At 31.4% G+C, this 27,820-nt stretch overlaps 1 protein-coding gene across 1 annotated transcript in view; it reads left to right on the top strand.

Moving 5' to 3' along the window:
* The window catches only part of LOC129940570 (uncharacterized protein DDB_G0271670), a 79,000-nt gene extending 60,764 nt beyond the window's left edge, over nt 1-18,236 (top strand). The window contains exons 3-6 of the mRNA XM_056048948.1: nt 12,603-12,712; nt 15,719-15,865; nt 15,951-16,128; nt 16,282-18,236. Of these exons, the coding sequence (XP_055904923.1) occupies nt 12,603-12,712; nt 15,719-15,865; nt 15,951-16,128; nt 16,282-17,274 (1,428 nt within the window). The 3' untranslated portion in view covers nt 17,275-18,236. The remainder of the gene's footprint in view (nt 1-12,602; nt 12,713-15,718; nt 15,866-15,950; nt 16,129-16,281) is intronic.
* The last annotated feature ends 9,584 nt before the right edge of the window (nt 18,237-27,820 follow it).

Here is a 27,820-nt window from a genome sequence, read left to right as displayed (position 1 = left end):
AAGTTCAGATTGGATCAAGGAGGGTTACGTTATAGTCAATATAAACGACAGAAAAGTTTTTGAACTTGTTTTTTTTTCACGAATATCATTGAAAAACTTCTCCTGGAAACAGACTTTTTTTTAAGATTCCTGTTTGTTGTTGTTTTGAGATCCAACATCAATTTGTATTGTTATAGTTCACCTGAATTAAACCACATTTAATTCTTAAAGACTTCTTTTTTCTAGGAATTGAAATCTTGTTAAGGTACGTGGGGAAGTGTGCCTCGATTTAAAGAAGGGAACATAAAGACTTAATGTCTGTAAAAAACACATATGCTTCAATAAGGATACGGATAGGCATGTGTCAGGCACTCTATTATATCCTTGAAGGACTTTGCCTATTGTTTGTACGACTAACTTCCTACTCTCTTTTTAAAAATTTGTCAAGTTTTCTTCTTCATTTTTTGTAAGGCACAAGTTTGGGTTGATATTTTATACGCTTCAATAAAAGGCGTAAATTTTTATCGACTACATTTAGAGGAATTTGTTGGTGTTTTTTTTCTTATTCTTTTTGGGAGAAAAAAAATATTTGAATAAGACCAAAATGAAAGGACAACTATATTTAGGTACCTATAAGTTGGGCAACTTAATAGAAAACATGGAAGCGTAGGAAGACGAACTATACGTTCGAGTGATTTTGATTTTTTGGTCTGATGAGCAGAAAATTCAATTCATATTAATAATAATATATAATGCTGAATTTATGTAGGCAGGAACATACCTACGATTGTGTTTCCGAGACTAGTAGGGTTTAGCAAGCTTATATGAGAAAGGTTTTTTAATGGAATTTAAGGACACGATAGTTTACCTTTTCTGTATATTTATAGATAATATGTTTAAAAAGTTCAAGCGCATGAGTTTTATTTTAAAATTTTGTTATAAGGGACTTCTTATGGTATTGAAAGAATTAGTTTTAAATCAAGCGAAATTCAATATTTTCACTCTGGGTTCGTATTCACATTCGATTTCACATGTAAGATATTTCTCTTTTTTTCGATTTAGTTAACCCGAAAGGATAATTTATTCAAAAAGAATTAATAATTTAGTTAAAGATATAAATTGGTGAATAAACATTTTTGGAAAAACGACATTTTAGACAAGTGGTATAAATATTATGTGGAAAAGTTTTGTGAAAATCATTCCTTTCGTTTTCCTCATCAAAAAGCTATTGAATTTTGCTCAGCTTTTTTCTATCGGTACCTCTCCCTTTTTCATTTCCTTTCCTGTGAAGATTTCTACCTGTCAAAAAAAAATGTCTTTCAAAATTTATATTTATGCGAAATATTTTCAAAAAATGATTAAAAAGGTGACATCAAAATCTTATCACCGGTTTTCATGAAGAAAACTTGTGAAAACTTAAATTTCTGTTTTTCTTTTCATCTAAAATTTGTTAAGTGAAAAAGAAATGAAAAAAAAATCAATTTTTTTGATATGAAATAAAAATAACATAACGGAAAAAAGTTGTGGAACATATTAATAAGAGAATTTATTTAACAGCAAAAGACTGATATGTGAATATTTTTTAGTTAATCAATATTAAAATATGAAATTTAAGAAATAATAAAACAGGTTATTTTAACTTTACTCACTTTTAGCTAAGATTTATTAGAAAACCTTCGTGAAAAGGTTGTGGAATGTATTATTAACTATTTATTCCACAGCAAATGTCTGAAGTATGAACAAATAAAATATATTCATTTTACGATATGGAATTAAAGAAAGTCTAAAGCACACATTTTTTACTAATAAATCAAAGAACATTTGTGAAAAACCTTGTGGAACGCTTTTAAAAATATTCATTCTAGACCAAATAACTTAAGTTTTAAAATTTTGAATGATATTAAAGGTAGATAATTTTAGAATGTCTATATTAAACACACAACTTGTAACTTTACTCATATTTTGCGACTTCTAATTATAAATCATTCTTAAGAAAAGTTGTGGAACGTATTAAAATTATTCATTCCACAACAAGTGATTTTAAATGTCACTCTTCACACATTAAGATGACTGTTGTCAGGAATGGAAGTGACCTACAATTTTAGGCCGAATCCGAACGGCTAGTTTTGAGAAAGCACTTTTTCATGACATTAAGATATGCAATTTAAAAAAGTTAATTTGTATTTTATTAAAATTTTACGAATCCTAATTGAAAATATTCGTGAGAAAGGTGGTGAAAATTTAAATTTATAAATTTTAAGATATGAAATGAAGCAAGCATGAAAACATATAATTTTAACCTTACTTACATTTAGCGAATAATTAGAAAATTTTCATGAAAAAAATTGTGGAAAGTATCAAAAACTGTTCATTCCACAACAAATGACTTAAGTATGAAAACATAAAATGTATTCATTTTGAGATATGGGAATAAAGGAATTATAAAAACACTTGATTTTTACTATTACCTTGGTAAAAAAGGTTGTGGAACGTATTAATAATTGTTCATTCAGTAGATGCCTTAAGTTATGTGGACATTTTTAATTTATTGATTTTAAGATATGAAACTTCACACATATTTTTCGAATACTAATTAGAAAACTGTGTCGAAAAAGGTTGTGAAAAGTATTAACAATTTCTCCATTCCACAGTGAATGGCTTAAGTGTGAAACATTATAATTTATTTGTTAATTTTAAAATATGACGTTTTACAATGTATAGAAACAGATAATTTTCAATTCCTTCATATTTTACCAATACTAATTAGAAAACCTTCGTGAAAAAGGTGGTGGAACGTAAAAAAAACTTTTCATAGACATTGACTTAGCGTGGAAATTTTCAGTTAATTATTTTGAAGATATGAAATTTTAAAAGGAATAAAATCACATAATTGTAACTTTACTCAAATTTAGAAATTAATCAAAAACCTTCATAAGGAAGGTTGTGGAACGTTTTAAAAACTTAACATTCCAAAGCAAATGACATTAATGTAAACAAATTTAATTTGATAATTCTAACTTTTTACGAATACTAATTAAAATCTACTACTTGGTGAAAAAAGTTGTGGAACATATTAGCTACTCGTAATTCCACAGCAAATGGCTTTCAACCTTCAAATGAATTTCCAAGTATTTAAGAAATATTCAATAAAGAATGTATAGAAAAATTAATGAAAATAACTGAAGGAAATAATAACAAACCAAGTTCTTTCCCTCAACTATCCCTATAAAGTTCTATTAAGTATGTGTAAACATACTTAAGACTACAGAAGGTATATAATTAGGATCATAAATCCTCCTTATTCCCTATCATTTCTCCCTATTTAAAGCCATATTTGAGCATTACACATGAGTAGACTGCTAATAAGGACGAAACTGAACCAAAGAATTAATGTAATTAACTCTTCTTAGAGCTTATATGAAGTTACGAACAGACGAACACCTCTTATAATGAACAAAACATAGAATGTTCATGAACATATCCCTGTATGAACTTATGAAGAGTGTTCATGCATTTTAAGTACCAATATTTTTATTTTGTCTAAGCCATAGTTTCACTTGAATGCAAATTATTTTTCAATCTTTTATGGGATATGCATATCTAACATATACCTAATAAAAAAAGGATAATATTCACGTCCTTTTTGCGAAAGCCAAAGCTAGTTCCATACATGAACGTGACTGTAAGGCAAAACAAAAAGGCAAAAATCACATGAATAATCTCAACATTCCAGCTCATGGTTTTTGAAACACAAACACTTGGCTTTTGTACAAAACAACAACAAGAAAAAAACTATTATTTGTTGCCCATTGAATTGAAATTTTAAATTCTAACAATTATTGTTGTATAATCTACAACAATAGAAATTTTATATATTTATACAACACACGAAACCAATTGTGTTAACAAGTTAGAATGAATTACAAAAATTTCATGTCCTTAAATCCGTGTTATGAAACCATACTGGATTTATGTATTTTGTTTTATTGGAAAAAGTTACGCTACTTCCTGTAAATAGATTTGGTCACGTTTTTTCTATCTTTATACGGATACACATCATTTTTTATATATTTACTTTTATTTTTTTGCTGTAGGAATAATAAAATATTTATTATAAAAGTTGTTGAACAAAAAAAAAAATGACTACATACTTTTGTGGGTATAATAATTCTAAAAATATTGCATAGTTTTATGCTGGGATTTGTATTTTTGTCCGGATTTTATTGTATTGTTGTTGTCAAGAAAGTGAACACGTAATCATAAAGTAGAAGTTTTAATATTTATAACATTTTGGTAAAACTTTTGTTAAATATTCAGGGAAGTGGTGAAATTGTCAATTTTGGCAAATTATTCTTCAAACAAAATATAAGGAGTAGCTCACACGTCACTTTCGTCTCGTGGGACGAATATTTTGTATCTGTTTACTTCACACATGTCAAATTAAAAGTGACATTTTTTCTCTCGAGTCGAGAAAACTATAGGATCTGACTTTTTTTCTCCTTAAATTATAACATTTTAGTAAGGCCCATAAAGTACTTAAGTATTACTAGACAATTGGTCCTCAGTATCCTAGTCCTCCTGTTACTTTTACAAAGCCCATTGCAAGAAAATATGCGTAGGTTTCCCGTACAAGTATTAGATACTCATATTTGGGTACTTGGGTAGTATAATTATTGAGTATTTAGGAACTTCAGTACTTGAATCACTTGACCAGTACTTTCAAGTGTTAATTAAATTAAAAATACTGGAGCATTCGAAATATTGCATCACTCAAAAACTTAAATATCAGATATTTGGGCATTTCAAGTATTTAGCATAAGAGTACTTACAATAATTTAACTCCTTAAAGTATGCAACGACTTGTCTTATAATCCGGTTTTAAGACCAAATCTTCGGATTGAATTTTCTGTACATGAAGAAAAATAGTAAACATTTTAAAATGAACAATAAATTGACAGAAAATAAAGGCAAAACACAATAACATAAGTTTTATACCTTAACCGCCTATATTTATGCAATACATGGACATAAACAGAATTCTTAATCGTTTTTATTGTAAGATAGACTGAGAGTTATTGCTGCCAAAATACTTGCCTATGAGAATTCCTTGAAGGATTATTAATCCCAACACACAATAAAACGTGCAACTAAGACATCAATAATTTTTCTTTTATCGTCATATAAATTTAATTTAATTCTGATTTATGGTACAATTGAAGGAAATGACAAGAAGGAGTGAGAAAGATGTTTTTATAAATTCAAGGTATGTTTAGCTTAGATTCTTTTTTATCGTGAATACGTGTTTATAAATTCAACAAACTGAAAAAAATGAAAATATATCCCCTTGTCAGCACCACACCACACGAAAAGGTGTTATGGATTTATAACCAGAAAAAATATCGAAACTTAAATCCATGTAAAGTATATAAAATAGCATGCAACTTAAGGTATCAATATTCTTTGAGCCAGGGATATAAATTGAAATTATTGTTGGTACCTTTATTCCTATCCTTGTGAAGATGGATTTAGCTTTGACTTAAGGATAAAGTTCCATACATATATATACATACATTACATACATACATAACTGCTGGGAGAGGGGTGAATACTCATGACTCACACATAAAGGTGTGTGATCAAATTTGAATTACTTCGGAATTTATTGGCGTTAGAAAGAAGGTTTTTTTTGAGAGTTTGAATTATTTAAAGTATAAGCATAAGTAAGTACTGCCTACTTGTAGGATGATAAGGATATTTTTTATCTTTGTGCGTGTGTGTGAGTGACGAGCCTAAGGCACTTAAATCATTCAAAATATTTTTGTACGCATGTATGTGTCAGTGAAATCATAAGAAGATTAAAGATTTTTGGAAGGTTCATTTGCTGGGGTAAAAGCATTTCTTTATGATTTTTATACCATCAGGACTTTTGATATGTAAGGTGAGGAAAAATTTTATATGAAGAGTGATTGGGATTTTATTGAACAAAAAAATTAATTGAATTCATACTGATGTAGGATTTTCGATGAAAAATTGAAGATACAAATCTTCGGATCTCGAAATTGAAATAAAGAACAAAAGAAGAAAGTACTTGAAAATTTAAATAAATGTTTAAGAGAACTCTGACGAAAATGTACTCATACAGATAAATGGAAATAAGGATATGAAAATAGAAAATAATTAATGAGATTTAAAAAGCTTAATCTTAGAAAAAATTAGCATTCACTTATTTTTAGGTAATTTCATGCCTACGTTCGATTGAAATCCTTATTAACATCATTCGAAATACACTTGAACATTTGGAAACGCAATTCTCGAACAGTTTTAAAAATTCTATGTAAAGAGAGGGCCAGATAGAAGTTTATTTTTAAAAATGGCTCTGTTAATCTAATTTTTCAAAACCGTTTTGATGAGAGAATTCATTAGACTCTGCAATCTCTCTTCAAAAATCTGGACTACGAGGACGATGTATGCTTCTTCTCTGGTAGGATGATGGATCACTATGAAATGATAACAACAATTCTGAGACCAAAAATCACCATGAGAAAACCTAAAAGGATGAGCCTTAGAACTCAATAATCCAAGCTAATATTTTTGGACAACCAGTAGAGATGGTAGAAGATTTCAAATATCTTGGAAATATTGTGTCAATCCATATCGGATAAAAAAGGCTACATTCGGAATGGTGTCCAAAATATGTTCTGCTAAAATGTCGCTTTATGGAAGCATCATTATGGAAGTAACAGACACTATCCCAAGAAAGCTGCAAATATTCTTTAATACATGTCTTCCAAACATCTTGAAGATTTTCTGACCCAAACGAATCAAATACTAAGATTCATGTGAGAACTTGTCAGGAACTCAAACTCTTTTATGCGAAGACAAAGGTGGTATCAGCACGACTTGGGTAGAGTTTGAGAGAGCTGAGATATATCTCGAGGGATCGTAAGAGTAGTGGTGGTTCTGCAAGCCCCGCAACGGGAACTTAACGAACTTAAGAAGTCTGGGGACCTACATAAGTTTTGTTTGTTTTGGACTCCTTCTACGATATTAGCCCTAAGTTCTCGAATCATTTCGGAATATTGACATAACATCACGGTTCCTTAAAAAAAAATGGCTATTGTTACATTGCCAAGATAACTGATGACATTCGATTTTCCCACTCTACAATCCACACTGAGCTTTTACTTTTTGTGCTGATTTTTGTGCTGGAAATGCGACAATTTTGTTTGCTAAAGAAGCCGCAATAATGGAAGCGGGTGTACCACATTAGATTAAATGATTTTTCGCTTAAAATCCTTTTTTAATTCAAGCTGTTCTTAGGCCCAACCGCGGAGCGATAGTGAAACTAATGACCTTGCGCCTTCAATACCTGATTCAATTCAACCTTGTGTAAGCGAATAATCCCCTCTCTTTCAGGACTCCAAATGTAATTTAGCTGTTGGTTAAAAAATAGTCTAGGGTTTAAAAATAGTCCTCTATATAGCCCATACTGTAAAAAAAATTATAAAACTATTCTTAAAAAGAAGTTTCTGTTTTTCTCTTCAATATAGGTTATAGAAAGTTAAATTCAGAAGTTCTTTTTCCAATTCTTCAAAAACTGAAATTCCCCAGGGTAGTCATTTAGGACCACAACTCTTTATCGTAGTTATCAATGATATAGCGCTTTGTGTACGATACAGTATATGCGGATGCTATGAAAATCTTCAAGAGCATTAAATCTCTAAACTATCCCTACTCCAAGATTATATTAAAAATTATGTTATTTAATGCAAAAATAATGGTCTAAACCTTAAACTGATTAAAAATTAAACCTCTAAATAGCCCACATTGTAAACTAAATTATAAAAACCTTTCTCAAAGGCGTTTCTGTTTTTTTCTTCAATATATGTTATAGAAAGTTAAATTCAAAAGTTCTTTCTCCAATTCTTTCATTGCAAAAATAGGAGTTCCCCAGGGTAGTCATTTAGGACCACAACTCTTTATCGTAGTTATCAATGATATAGCGCTTGGTGTACGATACAGTATATGCGGATGCTATGGCAATCTTTAAAAGCTTTAAATATCTAAACAATCCCTACTATAAGATTATATTACAAATTTTGTTATTTGGTGCAAATAAGAATGGGCTCAACCTTAACATAATCAAATATCAAGCAATGATTTTCTCGAAAAGACGTACTGCTAATTCGATTGATTATACAATATCGCAGTACTCTAAACATGGTTTTAGATCTTGGAATTCTTTTTGATTTCAAAATAGTGTCTCCACGGACCATATATTAATTCGATCGTTAGTAAAGCCAACTCTTTGTTAGAATTTTTCAAACCTTGGTCTAAAGATTTTCAGATTTTCTTTTATCACTCTCGCTCTATCCAAGGTATGGACTTCATTTTACCAGATCCACAAGAATACATGGGATAGAATTTGCTTAGAACTCAAATTCTAACGTTTCGTCTTCATAGGGCTACGATGGTCCATCTTAAGCAAGTGTATACATACGCAGAGTTTGTAATCCATCAATGCTTTGTATAAGTCAAAGTAATTAAAAAAAAAAAAAACAAACTTATAAAAACAGACTTCGATTGTCACTTTTAAAAAATGCCTTTGGTCCATCAAAAGCTGTTTAAGTCCTATAAGTAAACCATACAAATTATCATTTTTATTTATAGATAATAAGAAAACTTATTAACCTTAAGCTATTTTAAGCCTGTAATAATGCTATTTCGAAATGATATTTCTTCCATTTATTTCATATAATTGAATTTTCTACTACTTTTCCACGTGAACACCACTATCTTCCTAATTTGTTCTTTTTGCAGTTTTCTTCAGGAGGAAAAAGATACAAAACAAAAAATATCCCTTATTTAAAAACGAAAGAAGAAAAATAAGAAAAACTTTTGTCACAAAAAGAAGAAACAACAAAAAAGTCTCCTTTAACTTCTCAAAATGCGATTAAGATAATTTATTTGACCTTTTTTTCCTTCTCTCAAATTATCCTTATTCCAATCCACAAGAAGTAGGTAAGGATTTTGTTTGTTTTCTTCAAGATAAAAAAAAACACCTGCAAATTCTTTATTTTTGATTCATATCGTTGTATTTTTTATCAAAAAGACCAAATCCCTAATTTCATAGCCGTATGAACGATTCAATAAAATTGGATATAAATTCGAAATAAGTAGAAAAATCACAAAGTAAAAAAAGAGTTGGAAAAATCTTCCTAATAAGGTTCCCCCCTTCCATGAACCCAAAATTAAATATAGAACATCTTCAAAAGAAGATGAAGACTAAAAAAAACACTCCCGCCCACACATAAAGACTAAAAAATTGATTCCCTCAAGAATTCTAATTTAATTCTTTTTTCTTCAAAGGTTGGCCCTTATCGATTTCAACGTCTATAAGGGAGAAGTCTATAAAAAATCCTTGTTTTTAAGTAGGTACTTGATACACCCTCACAGGACCCTCCGACCCCAACTTCCCATTAAAGTGGATCCTAATTTAGTTGAATATTTTATGTTTGGTGTTGTCTTCTTTTTAACCTCAATCTGTTTTTCTTCCTTTTATGACCTCACAGATATTTGGGGTTTCTTTTTTATCTACATGTCTTGAAAAAAAGGGTTAAAATACTTACGTAGGTATTACCTTCTTCATTTTATGCGACAGAGATACGCAATTGAAGACAAGTCGATAAATTTCAAATAATGTCAAATTTATTGGTTCACCAAAAATAATGGCAATAACTTAAATGCCAAATGAGCCATAAACGAATATGTTTCGTTTGTTCTTCTGGCCAGGAGTAAATTTAACCCCCACGAACTTAAGATAATAGAATGTCTTTCGGAAAGACTTAAGAGTTTATCTCAAAATAGGCTCTAAATTCGTCATAACATAAGCATCTTTCCAACAACTTTCATCACCTCTGGATATACTTTTTATGCTCGTATTGCGCCTCGCTGCCGGAAAAGATACTTTTCAATCTTCATCTTTTACACAGACGCTCTCTTTGAAATGCCTTCAGTCATCGCGCTATCATAATAATAATAATAATTTAGCTATAGCCCACTTCCTGAATGAAAAGTATCTATGTCTGCCTTTGACTCTAAAAAACCCTTTGCCCTTTTTATTTTTCGTGTTGGGAGAAATATAGCGTGACATAACATCATCAACATTTCTGTCATCATTTTATCATCTTTTCAAGCCTTTTGTGTGTTCTTTTTTTATCTTTCATTATTTTTGTTTTGTTTTTGAATTCCAAACATTACGTGAGATTCTTCCATTGGATTTCTATAAAAATGTAATTTTATAGTTGGTAATAGAAGAAAAAAAAAAAAGATAAACTTCAAGTCTAATGGACTTTTGAACTAAATTCAGGCTAGCGTGATCCTTTGAAATAATCACATTTGTATGGAAGCAAATGGATTCACAATTTTATAGGTTTTCTTCCGGAAGTAGGTGAATGCAATTTGCATTTTATCCTGTATTTTTGCGGCTTTGTTTAGGTATTTCGTCTATGTGGAATGTATGTGGATCGTAATCTCTTATGTGTTTTTTTATTGTTGTGCAAATCATGTTCTAGATTCAATATTTGTGCTAATTTACAACACAAAACAATCGTGATGTTCTTTTTTTTGTAGTTCTCTTCATTTTAAACAAAACTGATATTAACTTTTGGTCTATTTCAAGTCACGAGTAGGTTTGGATAAGCCTAACTTATAGCTATGTTTTGTTTTTAAATTGACTCCATCCTTCTACCTACTCCCTTTTTTTAATATGCGTGATTGTATTCATTTGGTGGGCTTTTGTTTTACCCCATTTTAGAGAGATACATGTACTTAGATTGTTTGTAGTTTTCCGGGTCTAAATTAACTTTGTATAGTATCTGAATGTAGGTAGATGTAGAAGTAGAAAAAGTATCTTTCAGTAGGTAGCGAGAAAGATAACAACAGGATGCACTTTGTAAATGATTTAATATAGAACAAGTCTCTTAGAGCGATGGTTTCAATTTAAGAAAAACAAAAAGATTATATGAAAATTTGAATAATTTCTCAAGCGAGACTATGCTAGCTATGAAAATCGTTGTCACAGCTTGAAGTCATTAAATAATATTCACCCAGTAGAGTTCATTTAAGGTAATAGCTCACTTCAAGACTCAAATGTGTCAGTATCTTGTATTTAATTTTATTAATTTTTATTGTATGCATTAAACACATTTTTTTGTTAAAAATCGTCATCCATTGTAATTTGACACTATCAACTAAATAAATGACAACTAGTTTGACAAATATAAATTCGAAAAATACCATGACCACTGATTTGAGATGTCTCTTAAAAGAATGTGTCAGTTTCTTTTTTAAAGTTAGCATCCATGTTGATTTTCATACTTATATAACAACAAAATTTGACATATAAAGCTTTAACAATATGGCCGCTATCAAGTGTCAAAACTGAGATTTCTCTTGAAGGTTTATTTTGTTGAAACAGACTGAATAAGTAACAGCAAATCTGACACATGTATGTATGTAAACAATATGGCAGCTATCAAGTGTCAGATTTAAGAGGTCTCTTAAAAGAATGTATCAGTTTCTATTTAAAAAGGATTCAAAGTTACCATCCATGACTTCAGACTTTATGTGTGAAAATTTGACAGATATACCTTCGACCAACAGTATGGCCGCTATCAAGTGTCAAAGTTGAGATGTTTTAAAGGAATGTGTCAGTTTCTCTCTCTTATATATAAATTATTCACCTATTTTGATTTGTCAAAAACAAATTGAATATGTGGCAGCAAATTTGACAAATGAAGATTAACAATATGGCTGCTACTAAGTTTCAGACTTGAGATATCACTTAAAAAAATGAGTCACATTCTTTGTCATCCCTAACATTATCATCCATGTTGATTATCACACTAAATATTTTACAGGAAACCTTAAAAATATATCGTCTATATAGCCCCTTTCTAGTGTCAAAATTAAGATGTCTCTTGAAAAGATGACAGAATGTGCAATTATGACAACTCTTGATTTGCCAAAAATAAATATGTGGCAGAAAAATTTGACAAATGAAGCTTTAACAATATGGCCGATAACAAGTGTCAAAATTAGGATGTCTCTTGAATAAATGCATCAGTTTATTTTTAGTGAAATTTAAGGTTCTCGTACATTTTGATTTTCAGACTGAATACGTCCCATAAAATTTGACATACATATGTAATGTGTCAGTCTCTTTTTCATGGAAATTAAAGTTAAATTTTGCGATTGAGTGATATAGACCGAATAACCGACAGCTTATTTGACAGATGTAAATTTAATCTATAACATGGCTGCTATCAAGTGTCACAATTCAGATGTCTCTTGAAAGATTGTGTCAGTGTCATTCTCATGTAATTTAAAGTTATTTCCCATGTTAATTCTTAGACTAAATAGGTGACAGCTTGTTTGACAGATGTAAATTCACTAAAAACATGGCCGCTGTCAAGTGTCAGACTTAAAATGTCTTTTGAATGAATGTGTCAGTTTCTTTCTCATGGAATTTAAAGTTATCATCTATGTTCATTTCCAAACGTCAATTTTCTTTTAAACATCAAAAAATTAATACAAACTTTTATTTTATTTTCTCTTTTCAGACAACCATTAAAGTATTTACCAGCTGTTTAAAAATTGACATCGAATATAAGACTTTAGGTATTCAATGGGATACAACAAGCAAGGAGGTTATTGGACAGCTGTTAAGAAGGTAATTAAATTTGAGTATACTTTTTATTTTATGCCTAAAGAATTCAAAATCGGTGTTAATGAACCTTAAAACCAAAGTCAACAAGAAAATTTGTTGCATAAATTAATACACAATTTTCGTATAAATTCTGTGAGAGTTTTTCTTAACGTACAAAGAATGTATGAATATAGAGGTTACGACCTACAAAAGTCTTTTTTAATGTCCCCCAAAATGTCTCTTTTACAAATTACAATTTTAAATGCAAAGAACAAATTCAAGCTAAAAAGAAAAGTAATCTTAGGGTTTTATGCATTTAACATCATAAAGCTTAAGCATCTCTAAGAGAATCATCAACACTGTCACTTGGTTGTATTTTATTATTGTTCTTATATTTTTTAATACCTATGAAGAAGCAGGTCTTACCTTAAGGTAAGACTTAAGACAATTATTATTATATAGACGATAATAATTTAAGACCAACGAACTCTCATTTTAATTTGACATTCGTATGCGATATGTCTGACAGTTGTTTCTTTTCATTTTTCTTCACAGCTCAAGCATCGTGTCATGTAAATTCATAAGCAACTTCACATATGCCCTATACCCGTCCATAGATACTTTATAATAAATCAGTTCACATAAGAACTTTGAACTCCTCATCCCACACATAAAACACAACATCTTGTATAGATTTAGAAACAAAATCCAAAAGATACAGATTTAAGTGGAATTAATATTCCATGTAAGATACATTGTCGTCGACGTCTGCCAAGTTAACAAAAAAGGCTAGAATAAAAAATTGATCTTATAAGTCATCATTGGCTTAAGGGCGTCATCTTGTTCGTCGTGCGTCGGTCGTGCAGTGTATTCTATTGAGTGCTATACAAAGTTTTTGAACGCATGAATAACGACGTATCAAGATATGTGTGCTTTTTAAATTAATCCTTATAAAAGGGTTTTATAGACAAAATATATAAAATTTGCATGTAGGTAGGTTATTGTGAATAAAAGGATTTGTATATGAACTTTGAAACAATTTGTCTCATTTTTTTTCTTTCTTTGGTTCATTAGAAGCCATAAATACAAGAGTTTAAGCAAACCACACACACTTAGGCATTGGGACACATTTTAATAAATTTGACCTTTGACATAACGTATACACAATATGTGCTTATATTTTATTCGAGAGAGAGAGAATCCTTATAGTTTATATTGAATTAAATATTATGTAAAGTAATGAAGCCTTGGATTGATTGATTTAAAACGGTTACGTTACGTAATAAAAACATAAAGATTTTTAAATAATTAAGAAATAAAGTTTTGAGCAAATAGGTAAAAGTTAATGATAGCCTCTTTTGATTTTTGGCTACAAAGGTTTAAGTTACGTAATGCAATTAAAAATTAATGATTACGTTAAAATAAAACGTAAATGAGTTTAAGAAAAGAATTAACATAATATAAGTAAGAAGCTCCCAAATGAAAAATATATAAAAATAATTCAAATTTTTAAATCAAATAAAAAGAAACGTTACGTAACGTAAAAAGTTCAATGTAAATAAATGATCTATGAGTAATGCGGATATACTTAATGTAGCTCATAAATGTTGAATAGAAATTAAATCCAAAAATTATGTTATCAAACGTAACGTATGGATTTGAACGTAAAAACGTAACGTTACATTACAAAATAACTTTGAAGTAGAATTATAATGATATAAACACAATATATTTAGAATTATAATGACATAAACAAAATACAAAAAAATTGTTATCGAACCTAACGTAAGGATTTGAACGCAAAAACCTAACGTAATAGGACAAAAAAACTTTAAAGTAGAATTATAATGAAATAAACAAATAGAAGTAGCCATTGTTATTCGATTCGTTAAATGTTCAACGAGGAACTTTATTTAAATGTACCTGCAACTTTAAAGGAAAACATAAAATGTAAACGTAACATAACGTATAGTTACAATGTGTACAACTGTTTTTGTTTGTTTTGATAAAATGCGCTACCTAAAGTCTGACTTTTATTCTAAATTAGGCCTTCGAAAGACTTGTTATTCAAATAAACAAATAAAGTAAAAGCAAACAATAATTACAATGAACGTAACGTAAGAAAAAATATACTAAAAGGTGGTTACATTTTAAGAGCTGATGTTGATTTTGAATAAAACATAAATTATAAATGGTTCATGTACCTTAGTATCTCATTCTTTAGCTCTTGAATTGTTGCTGGCTTATCGACGTACACCGCCACTACGTAAGATAACACGGCCATTGAATTTGTAGAGCAAAAGAGTGACACCGTCCTGTTGAAACCACATTTCGTCCACATCCTATCTTGGAATTCGGGCCATAAAAAGTTCGTTATCATCTCACTAGAGCAAAAGCACAGTAACTGCCTAGAGTTTTTACATCTCCTACAGACCCGGTTTGCTCAAATATTTGCACAATCCTTTGGGTTGTACGCACATTTGGACGAATAAATTGACCGAAAAATCACGAAGTGCACGGTATGCATTTTGATTTGAACGCCAATTTTCATAATATGCCTGAATATCTTTAACGCGTTGGTCGATTGTTCATGGTTAGAATTGAATAAGTCTTAAATTGAGAAATGTCAAATAAAATGCAGAAAAAAACTTGATGGTAAGGCGTGGTTCACATTCAGCATCAGGCCTTAAAATTAAACCACCCTTTTGTTGAGCTGCTTACTTCACTTGTATACTGTTGTGATGTTCCTCTTCTCAACCTTTTTACCGATATTTAAACGGAGTATGTTAAAGTTTAGTAGCCAATTGCATATCTCCAGGCAAACTTTGTCATAGTGTCAGGTACTGAGATTCGTTCTTTAGCCGTACTGCGCGAATTCAAAACCAATGTACACCAACATTTTCCCTTAAACTTCTTTACCTTAGCCTTGAAAATACTTAAATTACATACATTTTATATAGAGACAACAATAAGTAAACCTTTTTTATTCTATTTTACTAATAACGCATTTTCTGTTTTCTTTCTTTTCAGACTCAAAATGCGACATCGAGATCCACGTTTATTCTATCTGTCAATGGAGGTGAGTGTTCGACGTGCAGGTGTCAAAACAATTCTCGTCCTAGACGATGATACTCGACCAGCCATCCTACAAGCTTGTCATCCAAAGGGTGAATCAAGGTAAGTATCATTATAATACAGAAAATCAGATAATTACATAAGTTCTCAGAATTAATATACTCATCGATGATTTATTGATTTTTAGATTTTGTCTACAATTACGACCTGGTGGCCTAATCCGTGTTCATACATCTGCACTTCAACCAACATCTCAATACAAATCATTGGTCATATCCGAAGGTACATCATCTGATGAATTATTGGCTCTTTTGTTGTCTTGTTACAATTCCATGGAACCTGTCGAGCAGTTCTCTATTTACGAGGTTTGTATACATATTTGTTCATTTATCTGTCTGAATGTCCTTTCTTATCCCACCTATATTCCCTCCATCTGTCCCTCTGTCAGACTTATCATCAAATCAACCTCATTAACTCCCGCATAATAATTGTATTTGTGCTTCTTGTGTATTTGATAGGTATGTCCTGGCCAAGAGTACCAACGAAAATTACATCCAGACGATCTGCCACTCCGAGCCCAGGCAGAGCGTATGAAAAGGGGTGAAACCTGCCATTTTCTGGTGCGCCGCAATCCAAATTATCCCCGGCGACGACAATTGTTGACGTCTCTCAATGAATACTCCTCCAGTAGCTTGAAGGATACAAATTGCAATAACGACGATGAGAACGACAACGACAACGTCAACGACCAACAAACACAATTGCTAGATATGTCAACTGATTCTATTTCCGATGTATCCAACAATAACAACGATGAGAAAACGACAACGATAATAACAGCACCAACACAACGAATTATCACAAACGTATCCTGTTCCAAGGACATTGATACCCAATCGATTACAAGCTCGGTTAGTAAATCTTCATTGTCATCATGCAGCTCCACATCGACATCATCCTCTTCCCTATCGTCGTTGTCATCGACGACGACTTCACCATTTGCAAGGAGTTCCTTTCAAATCGATTGCAAGAAATGTCGAAACAGCTTCAAATCGTGTGAATTTTGCCACAAAAATTCCGCCCTCATTCAAGCCCAACGCCAATTACAACAGCAGACATACAATCCGGTCTATAATATCCGTGAAATCCGAACTGTTGGGCATTGCTTTTCGTCCTTGGGCAATGATAAAAAACTACTTGATATCCATTTGAATGGCCGTTTTGAGAGTCGTTTACCACCAGCTCTGCCCGCAAAGCCAAAACCATCATCATCATCATCGTCGTCATCTTCATCACAAACCATTAAGAGGCCACAAAGTATGGTATTGAGACGTTCATCTAGAATCGAAAGTGATTTGAATGGAAATAGTTTGGTGTCCATGTCATCGACGTCGTCATCATCAACATCATCATCATCGTCGTCAGGATTGACTTCATCGTCGTCGTCCTTAAGCGAGGAGGTGGTTAATAACGATCCACAAAAAGGATTAGGGCATTTTGTTTATATTTAAAGAGAATTTAAAAATAGAAAGAAAAAGAAACGAACGAGCGATGATAATTTATGAAAATTAAGAACACACATTTTAAGCTAAATTTAGTGCAACACTAGTCACAGCTTTTTTGAATTTATTGATGTTTTTGTAATTTGGCACGATAGGGGTTTTAAAACTAATATTTGAGTGTATTTAATTAAAGTTTAACGATTTGACCGAAGAATCCATTAGAACTCAAAAAAGGGCTTTTTGTCAACTTTTAAAGGTTTTTTAAATAGTTTGAATTGAGTTTTAAATTTTAATGGATCACTTACAGTATTTTGATAAAATAAATTATGTAATTTTTACCAATTTTGATACGAGGATACAAAGATGTACAAGAAAATTTTAAGCCTCTAATAATTTATCAACTTTTATCAATTAATACAGCACTTTATTCCACCTCAAAGTAATAAACAAAAATTATTCAAATTAAAAATAGAAACATTAGGTTTTTCATATCTCGCTTTGTTTTTTTTGATTTTTTTTTATATTAATTTTGTATAAATTGTATTTTGTAAAAAAATAACGGTATTTTATTTGAAATTTCAAAAATTTTCTTTGTACATTATTATAATTTTAAGTGATGTATATTTTTTTTTTTTGAGTATTTACATATTCTTTTAATTCATAAGTTGCCTTGTAAAATGTTTATGTTTATTTCATACAAAACAAACTTTATTCTATAAGACAAAGGATTTAAATATCCCCCCACAAATACCAAAGAAAAGGAAGAAAATTTAAAGCACAAAACTAAAAATTATATTTTTACCATTTTTTAATTTGTAATTTTTGTTTTTAATTTATATTTTTAACCATATTAATGCAAACAAAATTGGCAATATCCTTAATGTCCTTAAAAAAAGAATAACAAATTAAAACTTTTTTAAAGTTAACATATATGTATGTACTAATTTTAAAAATTCAATATTTTATATTAAAAATAGTAAAAAAACAAAAATTTAAATATTATATTATTCAAAATAAAAATAAATTATTTGCATGTTTGTGCAGAAAAATATTAAATTCGTTGGTTTTGATTTCCTTTAAGACAAAACACACATTTATTCTATTCGATTTGACAGCTGTCACAATATAATCTGTGATTACAATGTCTTTTACTTCAATCAGTAACTTACATCGTACTCATTTCTCATTTTATTGACACTCAAAAACATTAAATAATGATAAAAGACTTCAAGCACATTTAATATAAATTTGGAATATTAATTGACACTTCATTTGAAAGTGTTAGTCCTTTCTGTCTCAATCTATATTCAATCCATATTTATAGCAACAACTTTTGATCATGAAATTTTGGACGATAATTCACTATAACCATATTTCAAGTCACTTTCTGATCATTATAAGCTTAAAACTTTAAATTAATCTGAAAATAAATTCAAACCATACTCAAACGTAATAATTACAAACTTGTCAATTTATTTTGACTCCAAGATGTAAACCCGATCGTGTTTAGTTTGACAGAAGAAAACTAATTGCTACCTGAATGCTACTTAGGCGAAAGTGACATTTTAATTTAATTTTTGTTGTGAATATCAAGTGAAAGAGTGATCGAAAAAGTTAATAAAAGGATAAATTATTATTATTGAAAGTTTATCATAGATTTAATGATGAGAGTCTAAAAAGAGAACAACAAACCGTGGAGAATTGTATGTAAGTACCTACATGGAGTTGAAAATTGTATTTATTTATAAATTCAAATGTTTACATATATTTTTGTTTCTCTTATTGCAAATTGTATTTAAAATATTTGTCATTCTGGGACTTAAAACGCTCTGTCCTATACTTCAACATTCGGGGCTATCAATTTTCTGTAGTTCAATCCTGTCATACTTTTCAGAAGGACCCAAATAGTCGAATGATAGGGACTACCTCACATGTGTTTACCTGATTTTCATTTTATGTCTGTAATTTTTACAACTTAAGTCCTTACTTAATTCCGACAAAAGCAGCCTTAAATGTGGAGTTGGAGTTGTTGAGTTGGAGGAACTTGAATGTGTCATTTTTGTATATGATTTTTTAGGCTTCAGAAGGAGGGTGTTTTCATAAACTTACCAATCCTGCAGGCTTGATTAGGTGCAACGTTAAGTAGGTAGTCTCTGAATGTTCATGAAAGTAGGATCAAAAGTAAAAATGGCTGTCGCAAGATATCAAAAGAAGAGAATTTATCAAATTTCTTGATTTCAAAAACTATTGTCCTCCGTAATGATTTTTTTCTTCCTTCCAGAATTGAATTCTTTTGCATTAGAATTCTTTTTTCCTTATATTTTCTTAGTGAGATTTTATCCCGCTTCTCTTTGACTTTGAACAAAAATGTATAAACACGCCTTTTCTTGCAATCCAAAAACCCGTGGGGCAGAATCTGCCCATTGCTGGTGTCATTTATGATCAAAGCTTCTGCAAACTATCCGCGTTTGTTCGATCTCAAATCTCAAATTTTGAACAATTTCTAAAGCAGGTCTAAGTTAGGCAGAGGCTTATGAAAACATCGGATTCAGAACGATCAATCAATAAAGCTTTTACGCCACTTAGAATTTTAGAGTTTGGTTCTTAGTTTTATGTTTATTTTTAAAATATCACATTGAATGTTTACTTTCCTGATGAGTTTGTCAATTCCTAGGGAAATATTGGCCGTGTTACACCAACTGGTCCTTATTTTAAATTTAACATTCAGACATTTTAAAAAAATATTTGGTTTAAATGATAAGGCAGCAACGAAAACATAAGGGAACTGTACAAATTTCAATCAATTGCATACTTTTGGAGTGTTAAATTATTTTGTGGAACTTAACATTTTACTGACATTGATTTGACAGAAATTATTGCATACTTCGAACTGGAACACAGATTGTTCAATTTTTACATATTTTAGGAGATATTCAGTTCTGTCAGTGGCTTTGACAGTTGGAATTTAAACCTACTTAACTTTTCATAGGAAGTTATTGTAATGGGTCCGATTTGTCAAATTGAAAATGTTGACATTTCTCGACGTTTCAAGGTCCCTAGAGTCGAAATAAAAGGTTTTTAGAAAGATGTCTGTGCGTGCGTGTGTACGTACGTTCGTACGTCGGTAAGTTCGCGACGTTTTTTTCGTTTTCGATAGCTCAAGAACCAGAAGAGAAAGATGCAGAAAAAGCCATAGTAGTTTGAAAAAAGGTGAATATTTTGGTTAACACTACACATCTTACGAACCAAAAACGCTAGAGATTTGAATTAAATTTTATATAATATATTGCAACGTGATATCAAAGATGTATATTTTTTGAAAAAAATCCACTTAACGGTTTTTTTATAAATCAAAAAAAACTGAAAAAAAATTTGTCACCTCCAAAATTTTACGACTAAAATATGATTTCATCTCCAAAATAATTTTGTGCAAGAAAGAAGAATAATGTTTTTGACATCTGATAAAATTTTGAGAAAAATCGAATTGACAGTTTTTTTTACAAAAAATAAAAGCCTAATAAAAAAATAATAAAAGTTGGTAAAAATTGATTCTAAACTTAAATATCTTTTCAAAAATTGTAGATATTGTCTTTAAACTAATTTTATCTTATATAGAAAATATTAATTTCAACATTCGATAAAATTTTGAAAAATTTTGACAGTTTTTTTACAAAAAATAAAACTCTAAAAAACAATACTAAAACTTGGAAAAATGTACTTTCGGCTCAAATAGCTTTTCAAAAATTTGAGATAATAGCTTCTTACTAATGTTTACTTATAAGAAATATTGTTTTAAACATTAGGACAAATTTTGAGAAAAATCAAATTGACAGTTTTGTACAAAAATAAAAACCTAAAAATAAATGTATAAAAGTTGGTAAAAATTGATTTTCGACTCAAATATCTTTTCAAAAATTTAAAATATTGGCTTCAAACTAATTTTATCTTATAAGAAATATTGTTTTCAACATTCGATACAATTTTGAAAAAAAATCAAATTGACATTTTTTTTATAAAAAATAAAACTCTAAAAAAAAAATAATACTAAAACTTGGTAAAAATTTACTTTCGACTCAAATAGCTTTTCAAAAATATTGGCTTTATTTTATTTCACTGAAAATATTGTTTTCGATTTTCAGTAATTTTTATATAAAAATCCAACAGTCCGTTTTTCATAAAAAATGAAATCTACAAAAAATAGTACGCAAATTTGGTAAAAAATGATATAAAAAAATAATACGCAAATTTGGTAAAAAATTATACGAGTATATAGACAAACTTTTAAGCAAGACAAATCGAAAGACGGGATGGGAAGTTATCAGTGTGGGTCGCATCCCAGCCTGTTTTCTATTTATTTATTTAAATCAGCATTAAAGCTTTATATACAATATTGGAAGCTCTTCCATTATTGGTAGATTTTTCGGAAAATATTTTAATCAATTTTCTCTGAACCGTTTCAACACTCAATTTTATCTGTCAAAAGTTACAGAAAAGAAAATGAATAGTCGGCAAATTTTCTATCCAAAAGTTGACCGACTTCCGAATAGATATTGGATGATGTTCAGTTCAAACAACATCATTCAATTCTGAATTGGCAGAAAGAATATTGAAAGATTTTGAAAACTTCGAAAGTCGATAGATATAAGAAGTCACCGTTATTGTCTGCTTCTCTGACAAGTGTTAAGAAAATTGTCATCTTAAGTCTAGTCTTAAAGTCTAGTAAATTAATAGTTTTCTAAAGTCTTCCAACAATTTTTATTTCATAAGATAAAAAATCATAACCTTTTTTGTAAAAGTTCTAGTCTGGATTTTCGGCATGTATAATTTGGTGCCTGACAAGACCTGACAAAATTTTATGAAAATCTGCTTATATCATAATTTCTTCGATTTCTTTTTATCCAATCAAGAATTGAATGGTTAGAGCGTTGGACTGTCATGCCAGAGGTCTTGGGTTATTGTAATCCGTGCGATTTGTCGAATTGAAAATTTTGACATTTCTCGACGTTTCAAGAGTCCAAATAAAAGATTTTCAGAGAGATTACTTCTCGTACGTTCAGGAAGCTTTTTTTGTCGTCGATATCTCAAGAACCGGTGGAGATATTGACTTTAAATAAATTTTGTTATACAGATTATAATCTAGAAAGATGCAGAAACGACTCTGAAAAAATTGAGTGGGTGGTTTTCTTACCTTAGCAAATTAAAAAAAAAGAAAACATTTTAGTTAACCCAAAATATTTCACGAACCAATAACGCTAGCGTTATGCCCATCATTGAGATGATGATTGAGATGATCTTCAAAAGTTGTCTAGATCTGGTCTATTTACCTTAGCGAATATACGAGTGTGTACCGCGAGCTTGAAAGCCTTAATGTTAAATCTCAAAAAATTGAATCGCTTCTCTACGACATCATTAAACAACCCGGCATACCGTCATGTGATATCGCGAACGTATCTATTCGTGATGAAATTCTTGTGGCAAACCCGGCTGCTGACTCTCTGCAACAAACCACCTCAGCGAATACTATTGCAGAGGACGAAATAATTAACAAATGTGGCCATTCCTGGAAGTTATCGGACTGGAATTTGAGACTAAGCAGGCTTGAATCTGCTAATAATACATGGTTCGTGCTTAATAATTGTCCCGGATATGCTGATGCTACATGGGTTCGCTCCTATTTCAAAAGAAAATACTGTGTCAATATCTGCGAATGTCTTCAATTGTCTGGAAGAAGATTCAAGTTCCTGATTCCCTCCAAATATAACTGGATGTTTCATCACCAAAAAGGATACTTACAAATTGGGCAAATGCGGCTTTCCAGTATGAGTAGCAATAATAATCTAATTAAGTCTAACAAATCCAAACCTAATTCCAAACCTATTCCCAAACCTAATCCCAAAACTAATCCCAAACCTAATCCCAAACCTAATCTTAAACCTAGTCCTAAACCTAATCCCCAACCTAATCACCAACCTAATATCAAACCTTATCCCAAAAAAAATATTGAAACTAACTGGACCCTTAAAACACAAATCTTTCCAAACTTTTCTCTCTCCAACCAACTTTCGTCCCTTAAACGAAAAACTTCTCCCACATCTGTAAAGCCTCCACCCAAAAGAGTTTCTTTTAAAACCTCTCATCCGGGTCTTGGTTTTTGCTCTCCGATGGTTGATGCTCCTGCTAAAATACCCGCTTATACAAATTTCATTCATTCTCACACCATTAACCCTACTTCTTCTTCATCAGTTTCCCAAGAACCTCAAGGATTCCTTAACCCAATGATCCCTCCAAATGTTAAATTAACTAAACATTTATCTGAGGCCAATATTAATGATCGGTATGTTATGTCCCGTCTTAGAGACCACAAAATCTACAATAATGTTCGTCTTTACCTAGCTTTCCTGCACGACAAACCAGATTCTGTCTGCTTTGAAGGTAAAACAAATACAAACATTAAGGTTTTAGTCTCCCAAGAAGGCCTCCCTACCAAACGTGATGCACTTATGGAAATTTTCTTGAAATTTCATGATGGCCTTGAAATTTCTCCTCAAAAAGTGAGAGAAGACCTTACCTCTTTTGCGTCTTTTATCTCTTCAAAACGACTGTCTCATATCCAAAAATCCCGTGCAGATATGAAGAAATACTATCGCTCCTAACCTAAAGACCACTAAACCTAAATGTCTTAGCCTTTACTATCAAAATGTAAGAGGGTTAAGGTCTAAAACTTCTGCCGTCTTTAATAACTCCCAAAACCTTCCTTATGACATCTTTGCCCTTACCGAAACCAACCTGACACCTGATATCCTTAGTACTGAACTCTTCACTAACGACTATTCCATCTATCGAATGGATGTCGTGGAATGTGCGAGTAATACACACGGTCGTGGTGTGCTTTTAGCTATCGCTAATAATTTTGAAAGTTCATTACTCTGTATTCCCACTTCAATCGAATTTGAAGGTGTATCAGCTAAGGTTACACTCCCTAAGTTTTGTCTTTTTGTCCTTTGTTGTTATATTCGGCCAGCCCAACAAATTAAAGCATACCAAGCCGCTGTTAATGCCATTGATTATCTGCTTGAACTAGTGCAACCTAATGATTTAATCATCGTTCTAGGTGACTTTAATCTTCCCCATCTCAATTGGTCCACCTCAGATGATCAGACATCCTTCTTTCCAACTAACATCTCTTCTGAATCTGAATCGCTGTTCATTGATCGTCTGTCTGATTGTGGTCTTTTTCAACTAAATGGAGTAGGAAACTTTATGGGGAGACACCTCGATCTCATATTCTCATCTGATTGCGATAACTGTGTTGTCTCCCCGAGCCCTCATCTTCTCTCAACCTTGGATCGCTATCATCCACCCCTTAATCTCTCCTTCCCCATTGAATTTGAAGACAACTTTTTTGAAATGGAAAATTACTGTTATGATTTTCGTAGGGCTGATTTCTCCAAACTTAACAATCTTCTTAGCTCAGCCGATTTTGAATTAAGATCCCTCCAATTAACAGTTGAGTCCCTTACAAATTGGTTTTATTTGATTCTTTCGTACTGTATTGAAGAATCAGTACCGTTCTCTCGTAGAAAAGATTTCACCTCTGCTCCCCCTTGGTACAACAGAGAGCTCCGTAGCCTAAGAAATACCCGTAACAAGCTTTGGAAGATCTTTTTACAGTCCAAATCTGATACTGATCACAACAACTATCTTCTCGCCTATAATTCTTTCTCTGAATTATGGGAATCCCTTTATAACCAATATCTTAACCAAATGGAAAATAACCTTCTTTCTGATGCAAGGAAATTTTTCAAGTTTATAAATGTCAAACGAAAATCTGATGGGTTTCCACCTTCAATGAGTTTCTCCAACATAATCTCCTCTGATCCAACAACCATATCAAATCTATTTGCTAATTACTTTAGCAAATCGTATACTGAACATCTGCATGATCCTGATCCACACTACTTTAGTTATTTAGATGGTTGCACTCAAACCTCCCTTTCATCGTTTACAATAACTGAAGAAATGGTACTTGCCAAAATCGTAAGCCTCAAAGAAAACTTTAGCCCTGGTCCTGATGGCGTCCCATCAGTTGTTCTAAAAAAATGTATGCATTCTCTGTCAAAGCCTCTAACTGCACTCTTTGAACTCTCTCTTTCCCAAGGTGTGTTTCCTCAATTATGGAAAGATTCATTTATATTTCCCATTCATAAACAAGGCAATAAAACTGAAATTAACAATTATAGACCTATTGCTAAACTTTCATGCATTCCAAAACTTTTTGAAAGCTTAGTTTATGATTCCGTTTATTTCCATTGCAAGCCTTTATTCTCCCCCGCTCAACATGGTTTTCTTAAAGGTAGATCCACTACGACTAACTTAATTGAATTTATATCCAAAGTTTTGTCAGCCCTTGAGAATGGCAAAGAAGTTGATGTCGTATACACTGATTACAGCAAAGCCTTTGATAAAATATCCCATAACATAATTTATCTCAAACTAAGAGCTCTAGGCTTTCCATCTATATTTATAAACTGGATAAGCTCCTATCTTGCGAATAGAACTTATAGAGTCCTTTTCCGTAACTCAGTCTCCAGTCCTATACATGCAACTTCTGGAGTCCCACAAGGTAGTCACCTTGGCCCCCTTCTCTTCGTCTTATCTGTTAACGATGTCTGTCTTAAATTAAAAAACTCAGATATCCTAATGTTTGCTGATGATAAGAAAATTTTTAAGATTATCTCTACTCCATCTGATTCCTTACTTTTACAAAATGATCTTAATATCTTTTTTGTTTGGTGCATGCATAATTTCCTAGAGTTAAATGTAGGTAAATGTAAACAAATGACCTTTTCGCGCAAACAAATTCCATCTCATAGAGTATACTACTTCCTTAATGACGCCGTCAACGTAGTCGATTCTATTAGAGATCTTGGTATTATGTGTGACAAACACTTGAATTTCCATTCCCATTTTGACCAAATTATTAATAAAGCTAATAGATCTCTCGGTTTTATTAAGAGATGGTCAAAAGAATTTTCCAACCCCTATGTTACTAAAGCGCTTTACATTTCCCTAGTCCGTCCTCATCTTGAATATGCATGCCAAGTATGGTCTCCCTTTTATGAAAACCATTCACTCAGAATTGAAAATGTTCAAAGACGTTTCGTTCGATTTGCCTTACGTGGCCTCCCCTGGGATGATACATCCAACTTGCCTCCTTATGCTGATCGACTAAAACTGATAGGCTTGCATCCGTTATATATTAGACGCAAAAACGCTGATATATTGTTTGCTCACCAATTGTTAATGGGCAATATAGATTCCCCGGCACTCCTGAGTGATATTCATCTTAACACTAACCCTCGAAATCTGCGATCTGTTTCCCTTTTCTATATCCCTCTACTAATTAAATTAGTGCACTAATTACGGGCACTTTGAACCAATGTCCAGAATTCTTCGTCACTGCAACGCTGCTATGGTAGTTTTCGATTTCAACATTTCCAAATCCCATCTGAAAGATACCCTTTACTTTTTCCCTTTTTGAGTCCGAATCCCCTGTCCCCTGTAATTTTACGTTAAGTAAAATCAAAATTGTAAGTTCTTGTACATTAAAGAGCTTTGATGTGGGCCTTAGGGCCCACATGAATTAATGTTGAAAACTGATAACAAGAACTGCAAAAAAAAAAAAAAAAAAACAAAAAAAAAAAAAAAAATGTTTAGCTAGTTTTAAGTTAAGTTAAGTTATGATAGCTTGTATTAAGCTAAATAAATAAATAAATAAATAAATAAATAAATAGATGGAGAGAAGTAAAGGTAGTTTTCATTCCCAAATTCCCAAGACGGGCAAATGCTCGCATGTCAACCCTAAAATTATAAGACCTATTAGCCTATCATCATTCATTCTCAAAATTCTGGAACGATTGATTGATATCCGTGTACATAAAAGCATTGATAAGAGACTACCGATGTCTCAGCATGCTTACTGCAAAGGGAAATCGGTAGAAACAGCCTTGCACACTCTGGTAAGAACTATCGCAATACGATTTGGGGTAGCTTCAAATGACTTCTGACGGAGCTGTATGGATGGGGAAGAAGAAGAAACAATCTCTCTCTAAGACGCAGAATTCATATGGGAGACTGCATTTTTGATAATCCCAGTAAACTAGCTAATAAGGATATCAAATATCTTCTTCGTTTTATAAAAAGCTCAAAATGGTTCGACTAGTAAGAAGTAATTCTCTAGATTCATTTGGTGTCACAATGGGCCTTTTCCTTTGGCCAAAGTGTATGTGTTCTGTATCCGCAGCCACTTTAACTTAACCTAACCTACCTTAATAATGCCAGCGACTGGAATCAAATTTTGTAATATGTATTATGACGTAAGCCCAAAGAAGTATATTCTTGAAAATAAAATCGTATGTAAAATTGGTAAAAATTGATATTCGGTTTCTTACTGGATTAAGTAAGACTGGGACAAACTATCACATCGAGTTTTACTTGTTAAATTAAAGAAGATGGGTTTTAGTGAACATTTCGTGAAATAGCTTCAATATTATGC

This window comes from Eupeodes corollae, chromosome 1, assembly GCF_945859685.1.
Source record: "Eupeodes corollae chromosome 1, idEupCoro1.1, whole genome shotgun sequence".
Lineage (NCBI taxonomy): Eukaryota > Metazoa > Arthropoda > Insecta > Diptera > Syrphidae > Eupeodes > Eupeodes corollae.
The sequence above is the reverse complement of the archived record's forward strand: the minus strand, read 5'-3'. Positions and strand labels throughout refer to the sequence as shown.